Genomic DNA, 20,735 nt, shown 5'->3' with positions numbered 1-20,735 from the left:
GTCTGCGAATCACAACTTTCTGGCACTTTGCCATGTAATGCTTACAAAAGAAAAAAACGTTTCTAAAACTGCATCTAAGGCTCTGGTCTGTCCTAGGAGGGTAAACAATAGGCATGTTCTCTGCTATCCACTTTGTTTTAATTGTTAGGGGAGGGTCGGGTAAAAGTTGTTCAGGGAGGGTCAGGTAAAAGTTGTTCAGGGAGGGTCGGGTAAAAGTTGTTCAGGGAGGGTCGGGTAAAAGTCGTTCAGGGAGGGTCGGGTAAAAGCTGTTCAGGGAGGGTCGGGTAAAAGTTGTTCAGGGAGTATCGGGTAAAAGTTGTTCAGGGAGGGTCGGGTAAAAGTTGTTCAGGGAGGGTCAGGTAAAAGTTGTTCAGGGAGGGTCAGGTAAAAGTTGTTCAGGGAGGGTCAGGTAAAAGTTGTTCAGGGAGGGTCAGGTAAAAGTTGTTCAGGGAGGGTCAGGTAAAAGTTGTTCAGGGAGGGTCGGGTAAAAGTCGTTCAGGGAGGGTCGGGTAAAAGCTGTTCAGGGAGGGTCGGGTAAAAGTTGTTCAGGGAGGGTCGGGTAAAAGCTGTTCAGGGAGGGTCGGGTAAAAGTCGTTCAGGGAGGGTCGGGTAAAAGTCGTTCAGGGAGGGTCGGGTAAAAGTTGTTCAGGGAGGGTCGGGTAAAAGTTGTTCAGGGAGGGTCGGGTAAAAGTTGTTCAGGGAGGGTCGGGTAAAAGCTGTTCAGGGAGGGTCGGGTAAAAGTTGTTCAGGGAGGGCCATCCATTTTCAGGTCCGATTTTCTCCAGTTGTCATTCATTATAAATAACATACAGTCCCTAAAAGTTCTCTTGTTACTATTCAGAAAGGCCTAAATGTAACTTAGTGAAGGGAATCTCAAATCCGCAGAGAGAGTGGACCTACACAGGGGGTAAGGAGGGGGCTGGTAAGTCCTGTAACTAAGAGACATATTGGTAACACCTGACCCCTAAAACACTGATGATGAGAAACATTGGTGAGCAGTAGCTCGTTGGATTGGTTGGCTGATGGGCAAACACCCTTTTCCATTGTATTTTTATCAACATACACAACAACAACACCCTCTGGAGACATCCCAAACCAATTAAAGTTTGTTTTGACAGATCGCTATCCACGATAAGTCAACAAATTACGCATTCACTTTCATGGCGATATGGGTGAACTGTGGAAATTGTTGTGGACTTCAGAACTGTTCTAGCCATCTGAATGTGCGTCCTGGCCGTTCTGTCTGTATGGTTGGGAGCCTCTCCTGAAGTCTCGGGTTTTTCCACCATGTGTTTCCATTTACCTGGGTTACCTCAGAACGTGACGTTCCCACCGCAGTTATTACCCAGCGCCCTGTGCAGTCACTCCGTGTGAAGTCAATGCAATAGCCATCCACCTTGAGACCCTTAATGTCACAGACAAGTAGTCGGTCTCGGAGACCTTCTTAGTCCAACTGGGCTCTCGGACTAGACGTTACAGTAGAGATACAGCATATTTGACAGACAGAGACGCTGTATAAAGAAAAACATACTGGCATGCTCTTGGGACGAATGTAGGGTTCATGTGGGAATGTGCTCCACGGATCCCAAACTTACAGCAAAATATCAGAAATGGAGGGTTAAACTGAAGCTCATCCAAAACAGACATTTCACTCCATTTTCGCCATTGGGGATTTGACAGTACTGGCAGTGGAGTTGGTCGTTGAATATTGCCCGTCTCAGGCATATTGGACAGGCCTTGGGTGTCAGTGTATTCTCATACTCCATATATCAGATGATCAAGTTATCCCCCACGTCTGCTGGGATGACTGAGTGTTTGATAAACTTCAAACACGTTGTGTTTATTCAACCCAACCAAACCGGCGGAAAATATTGCCTCAGTCGGAGGCTTAGCCAATCCATAAACTGTGGGTTTGTGTTGGTAGTAACTAGCTCCTGCAGGTCGGGTCCAACCATAACTTCTGCCTCCTGCTCTCCACAGAAACTTCTTATTTCACACCAGAGACGGGTGTCTTCATCCTATCCTCTCGTCCGCAGGGAGAGCAAGAAGACAAATATTTTCTTTCAGGAGCGTCGCTCTGTTACCTGAGAGTTTCATAAATCCAGCACGTCTATTTCCTGGAACTGTTGAGTGTCTTTCCATCCCCTCGCCCCTCCGCCCCACCCTCCAGACCCTTCTCTCAGTCAGTGTTTAGGCCTGGAGCAGGTGCCCCTCCCCTGGGCAGCCTGCTCAGGAAAGGCCCCTGCTGTGCAGACGAGACTGGGCCGCAGCCCGGGCCAAGCTCATGCTGTGAGGGGTATAAAGAGGCTCCCTTCTATCCAGACACACAAAAAAAAGATTTGCCCTGCACTCCTCCTCCTCTCTCGCTCCGTTTCTCTCCAAAATGCAATCTTCCCATCTGTTTTCCCTCTCTCAAATCACTCTCTTTCTCTACTTCGCAAGTCTCTCTGTTTCCCTCTCTCTCTGCCTCCCTGTCCCTTCTCTCACCCCATATGACTTTATAAAGGTTACAGACTGAAGCACGTCCATCAATCCTGGAAAATTATGAAAAACATGACTACTAAAAAAAGGTTTAACTCTTTACTCAAGCTATCATAATAAGCAGTAAGAATTACTCATGTCCTGTAGTTACTCATGTCCTGTAGTCACTCACGCCCTGAAGTTACTCATGTTCTGCAGGCCAAGCTGTGTGAGTTACTCATGTCAGTGTAGTTACTCATGTCAGTGTAGTTACTCATCTCCTGTAGGCCAAGCTGTGAGAGTTACTCATGTCAGTGTAGTTACTCATGTCCTGTAGGCCAAGCTGTGTGAGTTACTCATGTCAGTGTAGTTACTCATGTCCTGTAGGCCAAGCTGTGTGAGTTACTCATGTCAGTGTAGTTACTCATGTCCTGTAGGCCAAGCTGTGAGAGTTACTCATGTCAGTGTAGTTACTCATGTCCTGTAGGCCAAGCTGTGAGAGTTACTCATGTCAGTGTAGTTACTCATGTCCTGTAGGCCAAGCTGTGTGAGTTACTCATGTCAGTGTAGTTACTCATGTCAGTGTAGTTACTCATGTCCTGTAGGCCAAGCTGTGTGAGTTACTCATGTCAGTGTAGTTACTCATGTCAGTGTAGTTACTCATGTCCTGTAGGCCAAGCTGTGTGAGTTACTCATGTCCTGTAGGCCAAGCTGTGTGAGTTACTCATGTCAGTGTAGTTACTCATGTCCTGTAGGCCAAGCTGTGTGAGCAAAGAAACTGAATTTATTGACTCCCTGAAGCATCACGACCGGTCACAACCAACACATGGTTACTTACTACATCATTTAATGTGGTAACAACATTTATCAAAGTATTAGGGTAGGGTTTATTTTAGCGAATGCAATCGAAAACCTGTTCAAAACTCCCCTACTCGTAATTGCTGGTTTGACAGCAAACACTGAAACCAGGGAACAGACAGTCTCTTTGTTCACCGTATGGCACCCCCACCATGAGGAACCCTCCTCCCAGCCACGTCCCCTGTCTTCACACTTCTGTGTCAGCCGCCAACATCAGGCGAGACCCAGGCTTGCGTGCCTTGAAGGCTGGAGGTTACATAAACCTACATAGGCTCTGCAGTTCGCACATGGGCTCTTACTAGTAAAGACTGTAAATATGGCATGTCTCTCCATCCTTCTCCCAGGGCTTGTAGAAAAAAAATATTTGAAAAAGTTGAACAAGAAGAATATAGATTTGAGTTGTCCGAATGGACAAGTAAAACAATCACACAAAAACATTGCAATATCAAACAATGACAATTGGATCAGAGTTGGATCATTGTCCCCCCTGAATGCGATGTGTTGCTGTTCTCCCCATTTCTGCAGACTGCATCGAGTAGGATTGTATTGAAATAACAGGTAGGAGCAGTCTTTCAATCATCCCGGGTTGTGAGCTTTTGAGATCAAAGCAAAGAGCTGTGTGTATCAGTGTGTGCACATGTTGATATTCGGTGCTAATTAGTGAGTTATTTACACAGTTAACGCACATTTTGGTCAGCAAACAGGGTTTGTACAGTCATGAAAATCCTAGAAAAGTCATGGTGTGCAGCTGTGCGCATCACCTGCATGTGTGCCAGTGTGAGTCGGCCAGAGTAGAGAGAGAGAGAGAGACAGCAGCAGGTAGGCCTAGCCTATAAAATAATGATAGACAACAGACTAATTAGATAACTACATAACTAACTACATATCATGAAGCCTGGCTAGTTATCTCGACAGTTATCTATTTAACATTATCATGTATTAATGTCACCGGTACTCCAACTGCAAATGACCGACAAGCAGTTGATGAACTGGTGCCTTAAAGCTGGAATCTGTCAAAGAATTTTAACATGCCGTGTGACACTCCTCAACTCATCAACAAAAATGATACAAACGGTGGAAGGGCGACCATTGGAGCCATTTCCCCCTACTGCAGATTCCTTCTTTAATAGACCAATGCCACATACTCCTGTAGAGACCAACTGCCTCTACAGCGCTGAATATTGGGAGCTGAAAAATACATCTGTGTGGAAAGCTGGAATTCCCCTCTGTTCAACATTGGCTATGTCATTCTGACAACTGTAAAATATATTCTTGGAATAGCCTAGTTGACAAATATCTCCCATGCTGTCAATAGATCACTGAAACCAGAATATTTTAGCCTTACAAGGTTATAGATAAACACGCCTTAGTTAGTTACCTTGCTTTGAATTAGCCAAATAAATCCATTTGATCCCTGATTCATTGAATAAGTAAATTATTTTATAAAGAAATATCAAGTATTTGGTTGTAATTATAGGCTTAATGCTGCAATATTTTATACGCTATGAAGGGTGGTCAACCATCCTCCAGGGGAGCCTTAAAGATGGAATCCGCATTAGGGACAAACAGCGCCACTGGCCACCCCACCCCACCACAGCTGTTATTGTTTTGTTGCTGAGCTGAGGAGCGTCGGGCAGCATGGTTAAAAAAAGATCTGTACATATTAGTGCTCTTCTATCAGGGAGGGAGTGTTTGTTGTTTGCGCTAACTTCTTCTGTCATTGTAATATCGAAGGACAAGTGGATACATTTTTTATGTCAAAGCAGAGTATCCCTCCATCTTTCCCTCTTTCCATGTCTCTGCCCATAAACAGTCCTCCCTTGTCAAGTTGGGCATCAAAGCTCCTCTGACCTATTGACACTTAGCTCATCTGAACCCCATTCCCGAACTTACACTTCAAAATAAACTCAGCAAAAAAAGAAATGTCCTCTCACTGTCAACTGCGTTTATTTCCAGTAAACTTAACATGCGTACATATTTGTATGAACATAACAAGATTCAACAACTGAGACAAACTGAACAAGTTCCACAGACATGTGACTAACAGAAATTGAATAATGCGCCTCTGAACAAAGAGGTGGTCAAAATCAAAAGTAACAGTCAATGCAGCTGGTGGCCACACCAGATACTAAGTACTGCAGTGCATCTCCTCCTCATGGACTGCACCAGATTTGCCAGTTCTTGCTGTGAGATGTTACCCCACTCTTCCACCAAGGCACCTGCAAGTTCCCAGACATTTCTGGGGGGAATGGCCCTAGCCCTCACCCTCGGATCCAACAGGACCCAGATGTGCTCAATGGGATTGAGATCCGGGCTCTTTGCTGGCCATTGCAGAACACTGACATTCCTGTCTTGCAGGAAATCACACACAGAACGAGCAGTATGGCTGGTGGAATTGTCATGCTGGAGGGTCACGCCAGGATGAGCCTGCAGGAAGGGTACCACATGAGGGAGGAGGATGTTTTCCCTGTAAAGCACAGCGTTGAGATTGCCTGCAATGACAACAAGCTCAGTCCGATGATGCTGTGACACACCGCCCCAGACCATGACGGACCCTCCACTTCCAAATCGATCCCGCTCCAGAGTACAGGCCTCGGTGTAATGCTCATTCCTTCAACGATAAACACGGATCCGAACATCACTCCTGGTGAGACAAAACTGTGACTCATCAGTGAAGAGCACTTTTTGCCAGTCCTGTCTGGTCCAGTGACGTTGGGCTTGTGCCCATAGGAGACATTGTTGCCGGTGATGTCTGGTGAGGACCTGCCGTACAACAGGCCTACTATAAGCCCTCAGTCCAGCCTCTCTCAGCCTATTGCGGACAGTCTGAACACTGATGGAGGGATTGTGCGTTCCTAGTGTAACTCGGGCAGTTGTTGTTGCCATCCTGTACCTGTCCCACAGGTGTGAAGTTTGAATGTACCGATCCTGTGCAGGTGTTGTTACACGTGGTCTGCCACTGTGAGGACAATCAGCTGTCTGTCGTATCTTTCTTTTGGTGTTTTTCAGAGTCAGTAGAAAGGCCTCTTTAAGTTTTAATAACTGTGACCTTAATTGCCTACCGTCTGTAAGCTGTTAGCGTCTTAACAACCGTTCCACAGGTGCATGTTCATTAAATGTTTATGGTTCATTGAACAAGCATGGGAAACAGTGTTTAAACCCTTTATAATGAAGATCTGTGAAGTTATTTGGATTTTACGAATTATCTTTGAAAGACAGGGTCCTGAAAAAGGGACGTTTCTTTTTTTGTGAGTTTACATGGAGACAGAATGCAATTCTCAGATCTTGGCCCATTCATCATACAATCCTTTGGGTCTAACAATTCACCAATAAATGGAACATAAGGGCAAACATATTATAGCTTGCCTTACACTGTTGAGATTCACTCACACTCACTTTTAATCAACTGGTGGTGGGCAGTTATTTCTTTACAAAATATGGAACCTGTTATGAGAAAAGAGTTGGCTCTATTTGACAATACAGGCATGTTGCAGTGTTGAATCAATGTATTATTTGGGTGTGGTGAAAATAAAACAAAAACATTCTTTGGTCAAAATTCTCCAAATAATTTATGTTTATTATTCTACACTCCAATTTTGTAATAAACGATATAAAGTTTCTCAAGTCAGCTGGGTCCAGATACATCTGCAAGATTACAATAAAAACATCTGTTTTAATCTTTTGAGTAAAAAACATGCAACAGGGTGATCAAATTAAGATCCTACACCTGTGCACTAATACAGCCATGTGAACTACATGAGTTCTCACAGCATGTCTCACCTGTCCTCCATTTTGGTCCCTGTATTGTACTGCACTCATTGCACTGCAATTATCCTTGTCCTCTGCCTCTGAGCTGCCATACTGCATGGTCACACAAAGAGAAGAGATAGGTGTTGAACTAACTCAGTCCCAGAGACTCAAGAGTCAGACTAAGATCCACTATGCTGCCACTTACATCTCATCGCGTATAGTCTCACAAAAAATGCCAATGGAGCCACGGAGAGGATCAGGAAGGTGCCAAAGCAGGTGACCAGTATCAGAGACAGGTCTGGATGAAGGCAGCATGAGAGAGATCAGGATACAAAGTGAACGGTAAAGAGTGGCAGTTTTGGCACCACAATAATGAATATGATTTCAGACCAGCAATGAGGAATGAAAACCTATAGCAATTGGCAAACTAAACGTTCAGGTGATATAGTAAGAACTCACTGTCTAGTGTGATGCTGATCTCCTGACTGCTCCTCCTGGCCCGGCCTGCTCTGGCCACACAGCTGTAGGTCCCCATGTGACACCTAGAAGCCCTCGCTACGCTGTACATCCCACTGACAGAGTCCCTGGCCACTGGCCAGCCGTCCCGCAGGAAGGAGAATGTTACAACCACTGTGGTCCAGTTACGGTCAGGATCAGGGTGACTATGTAGACTGTGGTTACCATGATGTTGGCTCAGCTTGCAGTTGCTAAACTGGGCCTCACAGGTGAGGTTGAAAGCCCCGCCCTCTTTGACCACGGTCGAAGGAAATGCTGACAAAGTCACTGATGTGAAGAGCTCTGGAGAGGATATTGATTACACAGATTGATTAGAGGAGGAAGTTGAGAAAAATATAGATTACAAAGAAGTAGAGAAGAGAAATATATTCCAATTGTCACTGACAAGAGCTAGAGTAATGAGTGGGGCTTGTCAAGTAATCTATGAAAAAGAGCATGACACCACATGCAAGACACCCATTACTCATGTGCTAGTCTCCTCACTCACCAATGACATTAACAGAGACTGCCTGGCTGTATTGGGTGTAGAAGACTGGCTGTCCTCTCCCTGCTCTGCACCAGTACTGGCCTGTGTGTGTGACAGAGGCACGCCACAGTTGGTAGACTGCCCCACCTCCACCACTGCCCCACATCTGCTCCACAGGGACAGTGTCCTGCCTAATATAGTGTTATGAGCATTAGTTTGTTCCACTTGTTAGTACATTCCAGTTCCTGTACACAGTTATCCAGTGCCATGTATTACGATCATCACTCAGCGAGTGATGGATACAACAAGTAGCCTAACACCCACATTCTATTAGATTGCACTGAAATCTATCACACCTCCCGACCTCCAATATACACCATCAGAGAAGCAACATAAAGAGGGAGCCGGAGGTCACACCTGTCTTTGTGCCAGTAGAACTGCCAGCCCAGCCCAGAGTGGCCAGGTAACCGACATGCCAAGGTGACTGTGTCCTCAGTGTACACCTGTCGTCCTGAAGGCTCCACGGTCAGAGTCGGCATCAGTAGAACCTCTGTGAACACATGCAGTAGTGTAGAATTTCAACACATTCTGGGCTGTTTTGGCAAAGCATCCAAAGTGTTGATTTCAAGATATTGCCCAGTCTGCCACACCTAAAGTCTACATTAAGTAACTTGATCTGTAAACTTGAATATAAGTAATGGTCTAAAAATGAAGAGTGTGTGGTATTAAAATGATACTCACCTGATGATGGATAGACCACCAGTGTACTCAACACTAGAACAGAATAGACAAGACATTATGCATAATAAGGCATAGGACCTGATAACCCAAACTCAGACATAAGCATTAAAATTAGGCTAAGTCTATGTGGCACTGGGTATTTAATTTTAGACTGCAGATCCGTGATCTAATTGCCAAGGTAATTAAAAAGGTTAAACTTGGCTGATAGCCTACTTACAAAGTACAGGAAGGAGAGACATTCCTGAGCTTATTCAGTGAATCATGGTAAATAGATCAATCATGGTTAGCAACGGTAGCTAGGCAAACATGGTTTTAAGAAACAACATGTAGTTGGAGGGGAAATCAGTTTACTGAAAAATGTCAATAAACAGTTGGGCTAATTAAACGGTCCACAAAGGACCACACATATTGAAAAAAAGTTGACAACAATACATTTTACACATGCAATAAACTGCAATGGGGCCAATGTTATTGTTTTTAAACACAGAGACAACACCACGTGCTGACAACAACCATACTTTACCTGGCCTAACAACCATAGTTTGTTTACCTGGCTAACAACCATAGTTTACCTGGCTAACAACCATAGTTTACCTGGCTAACAACCATAGTTTACCTGGCTAACAACCATAGTTTACCTGGCTAACAACCATAGTTTACCTGGCTAACAACCATAGTTTACCTGGCTAACAACCATAGTTTACCTGGCTCTGGCAATCATCACCTCAGCATCCTGCTTGTAAAGATGTCTGTAGACGTAGACCAAGCTGTGGGGTTTCATTTGGGAAACCTGAACCGAGATGAATCTGGTTCATATCCGCAACACTCACCTGGGGTGGCAGGAAAACGATGATAGCAGGCAGCCACAGGACTGCATCATCCGGTGAGACGCTGCGTCCCGCTCACTACGTCCCCTAGCGTCGCACATGATTATTTTCTTCAATCTGTGTGAGGGAAGCAAAATTCAACACAGCACCGGTCCTTTCCCCAAAAAACAGGAAGTGGGAACGATATCGCATAGAGTGAAAGCTCTTGAAGTACTCCACTGTCTGGACAATATTGAAAGTCAGGCGGAGTCCGTATTAACGTTAGTGTTTTTACGCAAAGAGAAATTCAACCAAATAGAAGATTAATGTCATTTAGTGGAACGCAAAACGGCGGGTGAGTTGAAAGAACGTTGCGTTATCACGGTGCATTTGACCACAGACTTGCCCAACACTGACTGAGCAGCACAAAGCTAGCTAGTTAATTTGTAATGGCGGAGTGCTTGTAGCTAACTACGTGGGGTATGCTTAGTAGCCAACGTTGTAGCTAGCTAGCTGTCGCTGCCCAGTTTAGAAATTTGTTGGTTATATAGCTAACTAAGAGCGCCGTTGGGTGTTACGTCTATTTTTTTTTAAAATCGATGTGAGTTGGTTACCTAGCTATCGATTAGTTAGCTCGATAACTGTTGTTTTGGTAAGTTACATTAGCTAACTACGTATGGTTGCTAGTTAACTAACGTTAAGCACAGCGACTTGGAACAAAACTGTTGGATAACTAGCTAGCTAACGTTATCAAGTCAACAACATTAATTCAATCCACAAAGTTAACATTAATTGTAACGTTAGATGGCAATGACTAAACTAACTTGTTAGCCTACGACCTCTGAACCCTGTAATTGATGTGGTCATTTAAGGGGCAACCTGCAGTTGCTACATCCTTTTATTATTTTTTACTTCATGATTTCCTGATTGTAATAATTTAGTTCACCTAATTTCAGTTTGATAAAACAAGCAGGTACAGTGTAGAGAATCATTGTACCATCTAATCCCCTGTGAAATATATTTTACATAACCAAAAATATTGTATTTTCAGCTGTTTGAAGCTGGTGTACAAATCCAAAAGTGAAAGACGCAAAAACAAAACTTAATAACGGGAAGCATAGAAAATCTACTGCTTCTTAGATTTGACAAATCTATAACTAGCATGCATTTAAAAAAAAAAATGTTTTCCCCTGTTTTCTCCCCAATTTCATATTATTACGTTTTACGATCTTGTCTCATCGCAACGGACTCGGGAGAGGCGAAGGTCAACTCATGCGTCCTCCGAAACATGACCCGCCAAACTGCGCTTCTTAACACCTGCTCGCTTAACCTGGAAGCCAGCCACACCAATGTGTTGGTGGAAACACTGTTCAACTGACAACGGAAGTCAGCCTGCAGGTGCCTGGCCCGCCACAAGGAGTCACTAGAGCACGATGAGCCATGTAAAGCCCCCGCGGCCAAACCCTCCTCTAACCCGGACGACGCTGGACCATTTTTGCGCCGCCCTGTTGGACTCCAGGTCATTAGACCGCTGCGCCACTCAGGAGGCATATAACTAACATGTGAAATTGGTTGGTCACCCAAAAAGTTTAGCTCAACTGACATACAACATCAGAACCCAAAATATACCCTTTTTTTTACCACATGGGAGTAAGAGTAAAACCAAAAGTATATGTAAACAAACACTGTTTTTTGCCACAAATGGTTAATTTTTTTTATATATATATATAATTTTTATATCATAGATGGTCAGTTTTTGCATCCATAGCTCTGTCAGAGTTGTTAGGCCTTTGTTTCTCCAGCACCGATCCCTCCAGCTTTTTACAGAAACGGTTGAGGAGAGGCCTTGTGATTGCTGCTTTTGCACTGCCCTCCATTCTCCCTCTGCTTCTCCCATCCCTTCCACTTACCATTGCCCTCTTTTTCTCCCTCCGTCTTTCACTACCCCTCCCCCTGTCTCTGTTCCACTTCCCGCTCCCCTCTTTGTTCCTCAGGCGCCGTAGTAAATGGGACCAGCCGGGCCCAGGTCCTGGTTCAGACCAGATGGGGGAGGCGGAGGCAGCTCCTACAGGTGCTCTGGACGCTGCAGCTGCTGTGGCAGCTAAGATCAACGCCATGCTGGTAGCCAAGGGCAAGCTCAAGCCCTCCCAGATAGGACCCTCTGGACCATCTGGACCCCCAGACAAGGTAATGGTCAGGAAACCTCTTACACTGAAAACATTAGAAACGCTTTCAGTCTCTCACCTGTAATCTGTCTTCTCTCTGTCTTCGTTGTCTGTCCCTCTCTTGCCTCCAAATTCTATAATCCCCTCACTCTTAATCTCTCTCTTTTTTTAGAGATATTGTTGTAAATGTTAGCATGCGACACATAAAAATGAATCTTTGTCATCACCAGGTTGTGGGTGCAGGGAAGCCCCAGCCTCCTATGAAAGCGAAGGATGACCTGGTGGTTGCGGAGGTGGAGATCAACGACGTTCCTCTCCCCTGCCGGAACCTGCTGACCCGCGGACAGACACAGGACGAGGTCAGAGTCCATGACATCATTGTGATCTTTAGACCCATTGATTGACAATCTGGTCAACAGTCAAACTTACTGCTATGTTTACCCAGCTCTTTCTCTGTGTGACACGCACATGTACAGACTGGATCAGTGTCATGTAAACCAGTATGGGACTGAAAGTGTCTCACTTGAGGATAGTAAATGACCAGCTTCTTCTTCATCCTATTATGTGAAGATCAGCAAAGTGAGCGGTGCTGCTGTGTCCACCAGGGGGCGATACATGGCAGCAGTGGAGAAGTACAAGGCTCCACAAGGGTGAGTCCTGCTTCACACCTTTATTACCACATTGCTCTACCAAGGATGTTACTGGTATTTACTTTTCTTTATACAGACAAGTGGATCTGTTGTCTGATTGCATCATACAACCAAGTCTTAGGCTACTGCTTAGACTGCTTCTCTCTCTGTCGTCAGGGACCGACCCCTCTATCTTCACGTCCAGGGCCAGACCAGGGAGCTTGTTGACAGTCAGTACATCTCTATTTACCTCACCTAATTTGATTAAGATTATCACCATTTATGATCACCATGGTCCTTCTTTCCTGACTTTCTATGTTGTGACGATCCAATCTCTCTCCAGGAGCTGTGAACCGCATCAAGGAGATCATCACTAACGGAGTGGTGAAGGCGGCCACCTCCTCCTACAGCGGAACCGGAGCCACAGTACCAGTCTACCAGCAACACAAACCCCAGCCCCCCTCACTGCCCCCCATCAACCACCATCACAGACCACACTTTCAGTCTGGGGTAAGCAGTGTTTTCCACAAGTGCATAGAGTAGCCAGCCAAATAGAAAAAGTAGCCAGCCAGGGCAGTTTTAATTTACTGAAAATGAATGAATTAGTTGTTTGGGGTATGGCCTAGGCTTATATCAGGACTATTTTCTAAGTAAGGGAGCGTTTAACATGTCTTCTCTTGAGATTAAAGTCTTATTTACAGTGACTTTAGTCCCGACATCTTAGGAAAGGAAACCTAGGGAATCCTTTGGTTTATGTCACCATGGACATGCAGTATAACCACGCTGTATGATTTATGAATGGCAAAGGGATATAGGAGATTTTTTGTATTTTTTCTTTAGTCAGTTTGACACTTTTTATAAACTAGTCAACGCTTGCTGTTCAGTTGTCAATCAAAGCACAGTAAATAGTCTACTATGCACCACGACTCCATGTGGCTGGCTATGTGAAACACGCAAAGGAAAATACTGTGTCCTCTACGTGGGGCGTTACCTCGCCCATCCGCTACGTGGGGCGTTACCTTGTCCATCCGCTACGTGGGGCGTTACCTTGTCCATCCGCTACGTGGGGCGTTACCTCGTCCATCCGCTACGTGGGGCGTTACCTCGTCCATCCGCTACGTGGGGCGTTACCTCGTCCATCCGCTACGTGGGGCGTTACCTTGTCCATCCGCTACGTGGGGCGTTACCTTGTCCATCCGCTACGTGGGGCGTTACCTCGCCCATCCGCTACGTGGGGCGTTACCTCGTCCATCCGCTACGTGGGGCGTTACCTCGTCCATCCGCTACGTGGGGCGTTACCTCGCCCATCCGCTACGTGGGGCGTTACCTTGTCCATCTGCTACGTGGGGCGTTACCTCGCCCATCCGCTACGTGGGGCGTTACCTCGTCCATCCGCTACGTGGGGCGTTACCTTGTCCATCCGCTACGTGGGGCGTTACCTCGCCCATCCGCTACGTGGGGCGTTACCTTGTCCATCCGCTACGTGGGGCATTACCTCGCCCATCCGCTACGTGGGGCGTTACCTTGTCCATCCGCTACGTGGGGCGTTACCTCGCCCATCCGCTACGTGGGGCGTTACCTCGTCCATCCGCTACGTGGGGCGTTACCTCGCCCATCCGCTACGTGGGGCGTTACCTTGTCCATCCGCTACGTGGGGCGTTACCTCGCCCATCCGCTACGTGGGGCGTTACCTCGCCCATCCGCTACGTGGGGCGTTACCTCGCCCATCCGCTACGTGGGGCGTTACCTCGTACGTACGCGACGCGGGGTATGCAAATTCCCTATTTTCATGCTCTCTCCTTCCTCTGTGTAAAGAAATTAGACTGCAACCAACCACAGTGCACACAAATGGTACTGGGAGGCGGGACAGACAGCACATTGCGTTTCCCTGTCATCGCTTGCTTTGTGACTGATGGGCACCTATCCTATCAATAGATCACTAGAAGATGCATATCGTTCACTCTATCCACACGGCAGACTAGGGATTGAAAGGTTTAAATGGAAAGTAGCCTAGTTAATATAAAGTGGAAAAAGTAGGTGGCTGAAAATGAGTCTGTAACCGGCTGATTTAGCTGATGGCTGACACTAATAAGAAAACAGAGTTTGTGTGTGTGATTGACACACACTGAGCGACAATGTTATTTTATGAGTGTCAATGTCATTGATGAATCTTTAAGACTCACATCCATATCCTTTCAGATGCACTATGTGCAGGAAAAGTTGTTTGTGGGTCTGGAGCATGCCATCCAGGGCTTCTCAGTGAAGGAGAGGGTGGAAGGGCCAGGCAGCTCCTACCTGCAGCACATCCAGGGTGAGACTGGGGCCAAGGTCTTCCTCAGGGGGAAGGGATCAGGCTGTCTGGAGCCCGCCTCTGGGCGAGAGGCCTTCGAACCGATGTACATCTACATCAGGTAAGTCTCATGGACTAGACTCGTGTTCATCTGTGTCAACTCAGAGAGGGCCTTGAACAAATGTACATCTACATCAGGTAAATGGCAGTATTAATGGGGGAGTAAAGTCCATGTTGATTTGTATTAGCTCAGAGACACAGAGCTTAGACACCAGGCACACATGAACTCCTCTCTCTTCCCCAGTCATCCCAAACCAGAGGGCCTTGCTGCAGCTAAGACCCTGTGTGACAACCTGCTGCAGACGGTGAGTGTCTAATGGTTTACTGACTGGCACTCTGCTCTCTGTACACTGCTCTACTTTCACTTAAACCCTGTTTCAAGCTGTCCCATGTGAAGTGTGTTGTATTATGTAGCTGGGCTCTGTTTGCCATGTGGATCTGTGACTGTTCTCTCTTCCCTCCAGGTCCATGCAGAGTATTCTGTCTTCCTCAACCAGATGAGTGTCATGATGCCTACTCCCGGTACAGACTCTGGCTGTCTTTCTCTTTTACAGCCTCTACAATGTGTCAACATACTGACGTGTTCCTCTTCCTCTCCTCCTCCAGGCTTTATGCAGCCCCCCATGGCCAACGGGATGCCCCCCCAGCCCCCTTACTACCCCCCATCGGGGTACCAGCCCAGCTACCCCCTCCCTGTACCTCCCCCTCAGCCCATTCCTCCCCCCTACACTGTCCCCCCTCCCATTCCCCCTGGGCTGCCTGCTGGTCTCCCCCCTCCCAACCGGTACGCCCTCCCCCCTGCACCTGTCACTTTACCACAGGTAAGACTGGTCAATCAGATTTAGACTTGGACCTATAACTTGGACCTATACAGTAGACTTGGACCTATACAGTACATTAAGACTATTACATCTGAGTTATGAAACTAGTTGAAAAACATTTTCTTGATAGGCTGTATATATGATGTATTCAACATGCATTACATCCAAGTTGTTTTTTTTGTCCCCAGACTCTCCCACCTTCTCCTTTCCCACCCGCTGCTCCGGTTCCGCCCAAAGCTCCGCCTCCTGTAGTCTTAGCCAATCCGCCGCAGAAAAGACGCTTCACGGAGGAGGTGCCAGACGAGAGTGACAGCGGTCTGCTGGGATACCAGGTGATTTCCCATTATTTTATTCTTCCACCTTATGTGCTGCCTTCGTCCAGTCTGTCTCTTCTGCTTCTGTTGTCTTCCTGTCTTTTCTTATCTTCTGTCCATGTATCTGATTTCTGTTCCTCTTTCTGTTCTCAAGACTCAATTCATTATGATTCTCACTGTCTCTTGTCTGTAATTCTGTGAGTCCCTGTCTGCATTCTATAGAAAAGGTTTGCTTGTTGAATGGGTCTAAGTGTCTGTTCAGTGTCAACTTGTTTTTTCCCTAGTAGATCTTATGGCGTTCATTGAAAAGCATTGTAACCATAGCTGTTATTATCTGAGTCCATGTAGTATTGGATTTATAGAACTGGAGATTCTGGAAAGGTATTGTTGGATAATCATCAAATGTATTTCAATATATTGAAATTAGTGCAGGTACGATATCAGTATCATGGCAAGGAAACAAACATGAAACGGATGAACTTCTTTAGGAAAACGGCCCTAATGTTGGAAACAACCATCGTTATGTTGTCCCCCAGAGTCATTAGGTTTATTTTCCAGGCTATAGCACATCATGTTTTATATACAGCAGTTTGGTCTGCTTCCTGTTTTAATTTTTGCCCTGGAAAATATATCGCAATACTAGTTTCTTCACAGGCCTAATTTAAATGTGTCCTCTTGATGTTACTTTAATACAGTCCATTCCTATTTTTGGATTATGTGCAATCAGAGCATGCATAAAGTTAAAATCCTAGTTTTATTGTCAGCTGCTTAAATAAGGTGTAGTGAAAAGGAAAACGTTATGGAATAATAACTCTGCAGTTCAGTTCCATTCAATAGTTTAGATAACTACATGCTTGTAGGCCTACTATTAATAATAGTGATTTAGGGGAGGATGTGTGCTAATGCGCCTGTGTGTTTTTCTGCTCATAGCATGGACCCATTCATATGACTAATTTAGGTGCAGGCTTCCCTGTGGGCAGCCCCGGCCCAGAGGCTTCAGGACCCCCGCCACCGAGTTCCTCCGGGCCGCCGAGGGAGAGGGACAGGTACGAGATGGGGGGGCGACGAGTCACTCTCCTTTATAGCAGTGTCCTTCATCCCAGATGCTGGACACACCGTGTGTGCAGGCTTGTGTTTGCTTGTGATTGATGTTCTGCAACACTGACTCCTTCCCTCTCTCTCCTTCCCTCCTCCCTCCCTCCCTCCCTCCCTCCCTCTCTTTCTCTCCAGCAGTAGGCAGCTGATGCCTCCACCACCCATTCCGATGAACGGAGGCATGACACCCAAGATGGAGGAGAGGAGGCTGCTGCAAGGCCCCCTGGGTAAGGGCCCCACCCCATGTAACCCCCCTGACCCCTCCCCATCCATGGCCTCAGCCATAAAGCACGCTGCCCACCCCCCCGGACTCTTGGCTGTCAGTAGTCAGAGTCAAATAGCATTTTGCATGCAGACATGCTGTTCTCACACGTGACAGAACAGGTTCTAGCAGATTACATCAGACAGGCATAGTGTTCCTCGATAAGTTCTGCTTTGAAAGCCAGTCAGTTCAGAATCAAGAACTGGGCAAAGCTTCGATCCCCCACTGCCTCAGGTAACTCTGTCGTTGATCCTAAGTCAACCCCTAGCCCTAGGCACTGTGTAGGCCTGAGGAGGATTTTATAGGTGTAAGCGATATGTAGACAATTACAATTGGCCTGTAGAAGAGTACGGCTGAACTATTACCATACTGCTTACACCTGGCATCTCATCTTGTGACATCTAGGAGGTGTTTAGGGATGGATTTCAGATTGGGAGTCCCCCTCTGTCTAGCTGGTGCTGTCCCCTCGCTGCCCGTCCCTTTCTGATGACGTCATCAGACAGGAGTGTCTGTGCCCGTGTTTGACTCCCTCACTAACAAGACTCTCTCTTTTTTTGTGTTCTTTCTGTGTTTTTCTTCTCTTCCATGTCTCTCTGGGTGGGATGCCGGATGGGGGTGGGGCTCTTCTCCTGTGGCGCTGTTCTGCATTGTGATTGGACGGCCCTAACGCTGCCGCTCCCCACCGACCAATGACTGCCGCTGCTGACCCATGCCCCTCCTCCTCTACCTAACTCACCCCTCCTGCCAAACACAATGCAATCTATTAACTTTCTCTCCCTATCTGTTGGTAAAACAATTGACTTCCAACTGTTGTTTTTGAAACCATTGTGCTGGTCTTTGGTTGTGTTCTTTCTCTTTGTGTGTATGTCTTCTCTCTCTCTCTCGACCACCCCTCTCCTTTCTCCCTCATTCCTCCCTCTTTCTCCCACTGTTTTTCCCTCTCATCTCTCTCAGATCCCTCAGTGAAGAGGATGAAGACGGGGCTCGTGGCGTACGCTGGTGACTCCTCGGACGAAGAGGAGGACCACTCCACCCCCAAAACCTTGGGGGCAGGTAACCATGGTAACGTCGCTGGGGCAACCCACTCCACCCCCACGTCATCCTCGGGCTGGACTCTGGGGTACCGCTGCCCCCCTCCGCCTCCCCAACGTGCCAAAACACAGCAGGCACAGTCACAGCAGCCCATGCCCTTCTGGATGGCCCCATAACACAGGAGTATTAAACCTCATACCCTCCCCTGACACCTTGGGCCTTTTGGAGGGTGCCAAAAACCCCAAACTGAGCCCCAGTCCCCCCTCTTCCCCTTTCCCCTGAACCATCACTCCTACCTGCTCCTCCACTTGATATAATTTATTTTGTGATGACTTAGATTTCGTTAAAACAGTTTTGCCATGTGCTCAGCAGTAAAGCAGTGTGTGTGTGTGTGTGTGTGTGTAAAATGGACTAAACAGACCGGCTGGCTGATACAAAGAGAACAGACTGAACCAGCCAACCAGGCACAACAGACTGGATATATGGTGACAAGCAGCAAGATGCCCCAGACTTCCACACAGATTCAAGTGTACTCTGAACTCTGTATAGGAGAGACAGCTGAGGAACAGACACAAATGGAGGGTAATAGTGCCCTGTTTTTGGTTGATTTGGACGTGTCCACTCCTGGTTTTACTAGTGTAGAAAAGCACTGAGATAGAAGAGATTTCAATGCATTCTAAATGATTTCTTTGTCAAAAAATATATTTCCCCCATCTCCATTTTCTTTCTTGGTCCAAATCTTAATCAAATCTCTCTCTTCCTTGAGTACAGATCATATAAATATGCTTGTTGGACTTTTATAAAATGCAATTGACTCAACTGTTCTAATGCTTTTGTGGAATAAATTAGCATTATCTCTGTGTATGAGAGTTTTATTTCAAGACTAGTTTGACAGATCATGCAATAGAGAGAAAATGGGTGGTTTTACTGACTAGCAGGTGTGAATCTCCCATGGTCTTTAACAACCCACAATCTGAATCAACTGCCAAGAAATCATATTTACTTGTTCTATCACACATTCCTTGGCTATGTTCTCAAAATATTACACGAGGACACCTGTTAAATTTCCATGTATTGGTTCAACAACACCAGTGTGTATAAAGAAGGGGACTGAGCCCAGTAGACTACATTAGATCTGAAGAGACGTTGTTTCAGAATGAGGGGTGTTGTAGCTCTGCTGGTGTTGCTGCACTGCCTGTCTGGGACATGGGCTCATGGAGAGGGTAGAGGGGACAGAGAGAAGGATATCACTGAACAGGGTCACAGTGAAGGATGAAAGACTGATGCTGAACAGTTGACCACCTAGCCTGACATTGCACTGAACTGAAGGTGCTGAGAGACATGGTGGTGGAACAGAGTGTAGCTGAGGAACATGGTGGTGGAACAGAGAGTGGAGCTGAGGAACATGGTGGTGGAACAGAGAGTGGAGCTGAGGAACATGGTGGTGGAACAGAGTGGAGCTGAGGAACATGGTGGTGGACCAGAGAGTGGAGCTGAGGAACATGGTGGTGGAACTGAGTGGAGCTGAGGAACATGGTGGTGGACCAGAGAGTGGAGCTGAGGAACATGGTGGTGGACCAGAGAGTGGAGCAGAGGAACATGGTGGTGGACCAGAGAGTGGAGCAGAGGAACATGGTGGTGGACCAGAGAGTGGAGCAGAGGAACATGGTGGTGGACCAGAGAGTGGAGCAGAGGAACATGGTGGTGGACCAGAGAGTGGAGCAGAGGAACATGGTGGTGGACCAGAGAGTGGAGCAGAGGAACATGGTGGTGGACCAGAGAGTGGAGCAGAGGAACATGGTGGTGGACCAGAGAGTGGAGCAGAGGAACATGGTGGTGGACCAGAGAGTGGAGCAGAGGAACATGGTGGTGGACCAGAGAGTGGAGCAGAGGAACATGGTGGTGGACCAGAGAGTGGAGCAGAGGAACATGGTGGTGGACCAGAGAGTGGAGCAGAGGAACATGGTGGTGGAACAGAGAGTGGAGTTGAGGAACATGGTGGTGTAACAGAGTGGAGCTGAGGAACATGGTGGTGGAACAGAGAGTGGAGCTGAGGAACATGATGGTGGAACAGAGAGTGGAGCTGAGGAACATGGTGGTGGAACAGAGAGTGGAGCTGAGGAACATGGTGGTGAACCAGAGAGTGGAGCTGAGGAACATGGTGGTGGACCAGAGAGTGGAGCAGAGGAACATGGTGGTGGACCAGAGAGTGGAGCAGAGGAACATGGTGGTGGAACAGAGAGTGGAGTTGAGGAACATGGTGGTGTAACAGAGTGGAGCTGAGGAACATGGTGGTGGAACAGAGAGTGGAGCTGAGGAACATGATGGTGGAACAGAGAGTGGAGCTGAGGAACATGGTGGTGGAACAGAGAGTGGAGCTGAGGAACATGGTGGTGAACCAGAGAGTGGAGCTGAGGAACATGGTGGTGAAACAGAGAGTGGAGCTGAGGGACATGGTGGTGGATCAGAG

The 20,735-nt window shown here is 46.8% G+C and overlaps 2 protein-coding genes across 6 annotated transcripts; one reads left to right on the top strand and one right to left on the bottom strand.

Annotated features, from left to right (window-relative positions):
• Positions 1–6,868: 6,868 nt before the first annotated feature.
• LOC110536529 (low affinity immunoglobulin gamma Fc region receptor III) lies at positions 6,869–10,127 on the bottom strand. Of its 2 annotated transcripts, XM_036968251.2 has the most exons (8): positions 9,496–9,698; positions 8,792–8,824; positions 8,468–8,600; positions 8,072–8,241; positions 7,528–7,866; positions 7,274–7,366; positions 7,099–7,179; positions 6,869–6,963 (listed from the first exon to the last, which is right to left on the bottom strand). In XM_036968251.2, exons 3-7 carry the CDS (start codon positions 8,587–8,589, stop codon positions 7,148–7,150), a joined length of 756 nt encoding a protein of 251 aa, XP_036824146.1. In that variant the 5' UTR covers positions 8,590–8,600; positions 8,792–8,824; positions 9,496–9,698; the 3' UTR covers positions 6,869–6,963; positions 7,099–7,147. The 2 variants fall into 2 exon arrangements, with proteins under 2 accessions (XP_036824146.1, XP_090080460.1); XM_090224334.1 differs by having other exon boundaries at positions 8,792–10,127.
• On the top strand, positions 9,716–19,127 carry LOC110534283 (KH homology domain-containing protein 4). Of its 4 annotated transcripts, none has more exons than XM_036968238.2 (14): positions 9,716–9,952; positions 11,592–11,784; positions 11,993–12,121; positions 12,333–12,412; positions 12,569–12,621; positions 12,735–12,901; positions 14,591–14,802; positions 14,986–15,046; positions 15,206–15,263; positions 15,348–15,562; positions 15,751–15,894; positions 16,807–16,922; positions 17,110–17,198; positions 18,188–19,127. In XM_036968238.2, the coding sequence occupies exons 1-14, from the start codon at positions 9,924–9,926 to the stop codon at positions 18,439–18,441; spliced, it is 1,800 nt and encodes a 599-aa protein (XP_036824133.1). In that variant the 5' UTR covers positions 9,716–9,923; the 3' UTR covers positions 18,442–19,127. The 4 variants fall into 4 exon arrangements, 2 of the variants coding, with proteins under 2 accessions (XP_036824133.1, XP_036824130.1); XR_016492639.1 differs by having other exon boundaries at positions 9,738–9,952; positions 16,835–16,922; XR_016492638.1 differs by having other exon boundaries at positions 9,738–9,952; positions 16,835–16,922; positions 17,107–17,198.
• The last annotated feature ends 1,608 nt before the right edge of the window (positions 19,128–20,735 follow it).

Source organism: Oncorhynchus mykiss, chromosome 3 (assembly GCF_057628025.1).
Source record: "Oncorhynchus mykiss isolate SJ-2025 chromosome 3, ASM5762802v1, whole genome shotgun sequence".
Classification (NCBI taxonomy): domain Eukaryota; kingdom Metazoa; phylum Chordata; class Actinopteri; order Salmoniformes; family Salmonidae; genus Oncorhynchus; species Oncorhynchus mykiss.
Note: the sequence above shows the minus strand (reverse complement) of the source record. Positions and strands in the feature narration are given on the sequence as shown.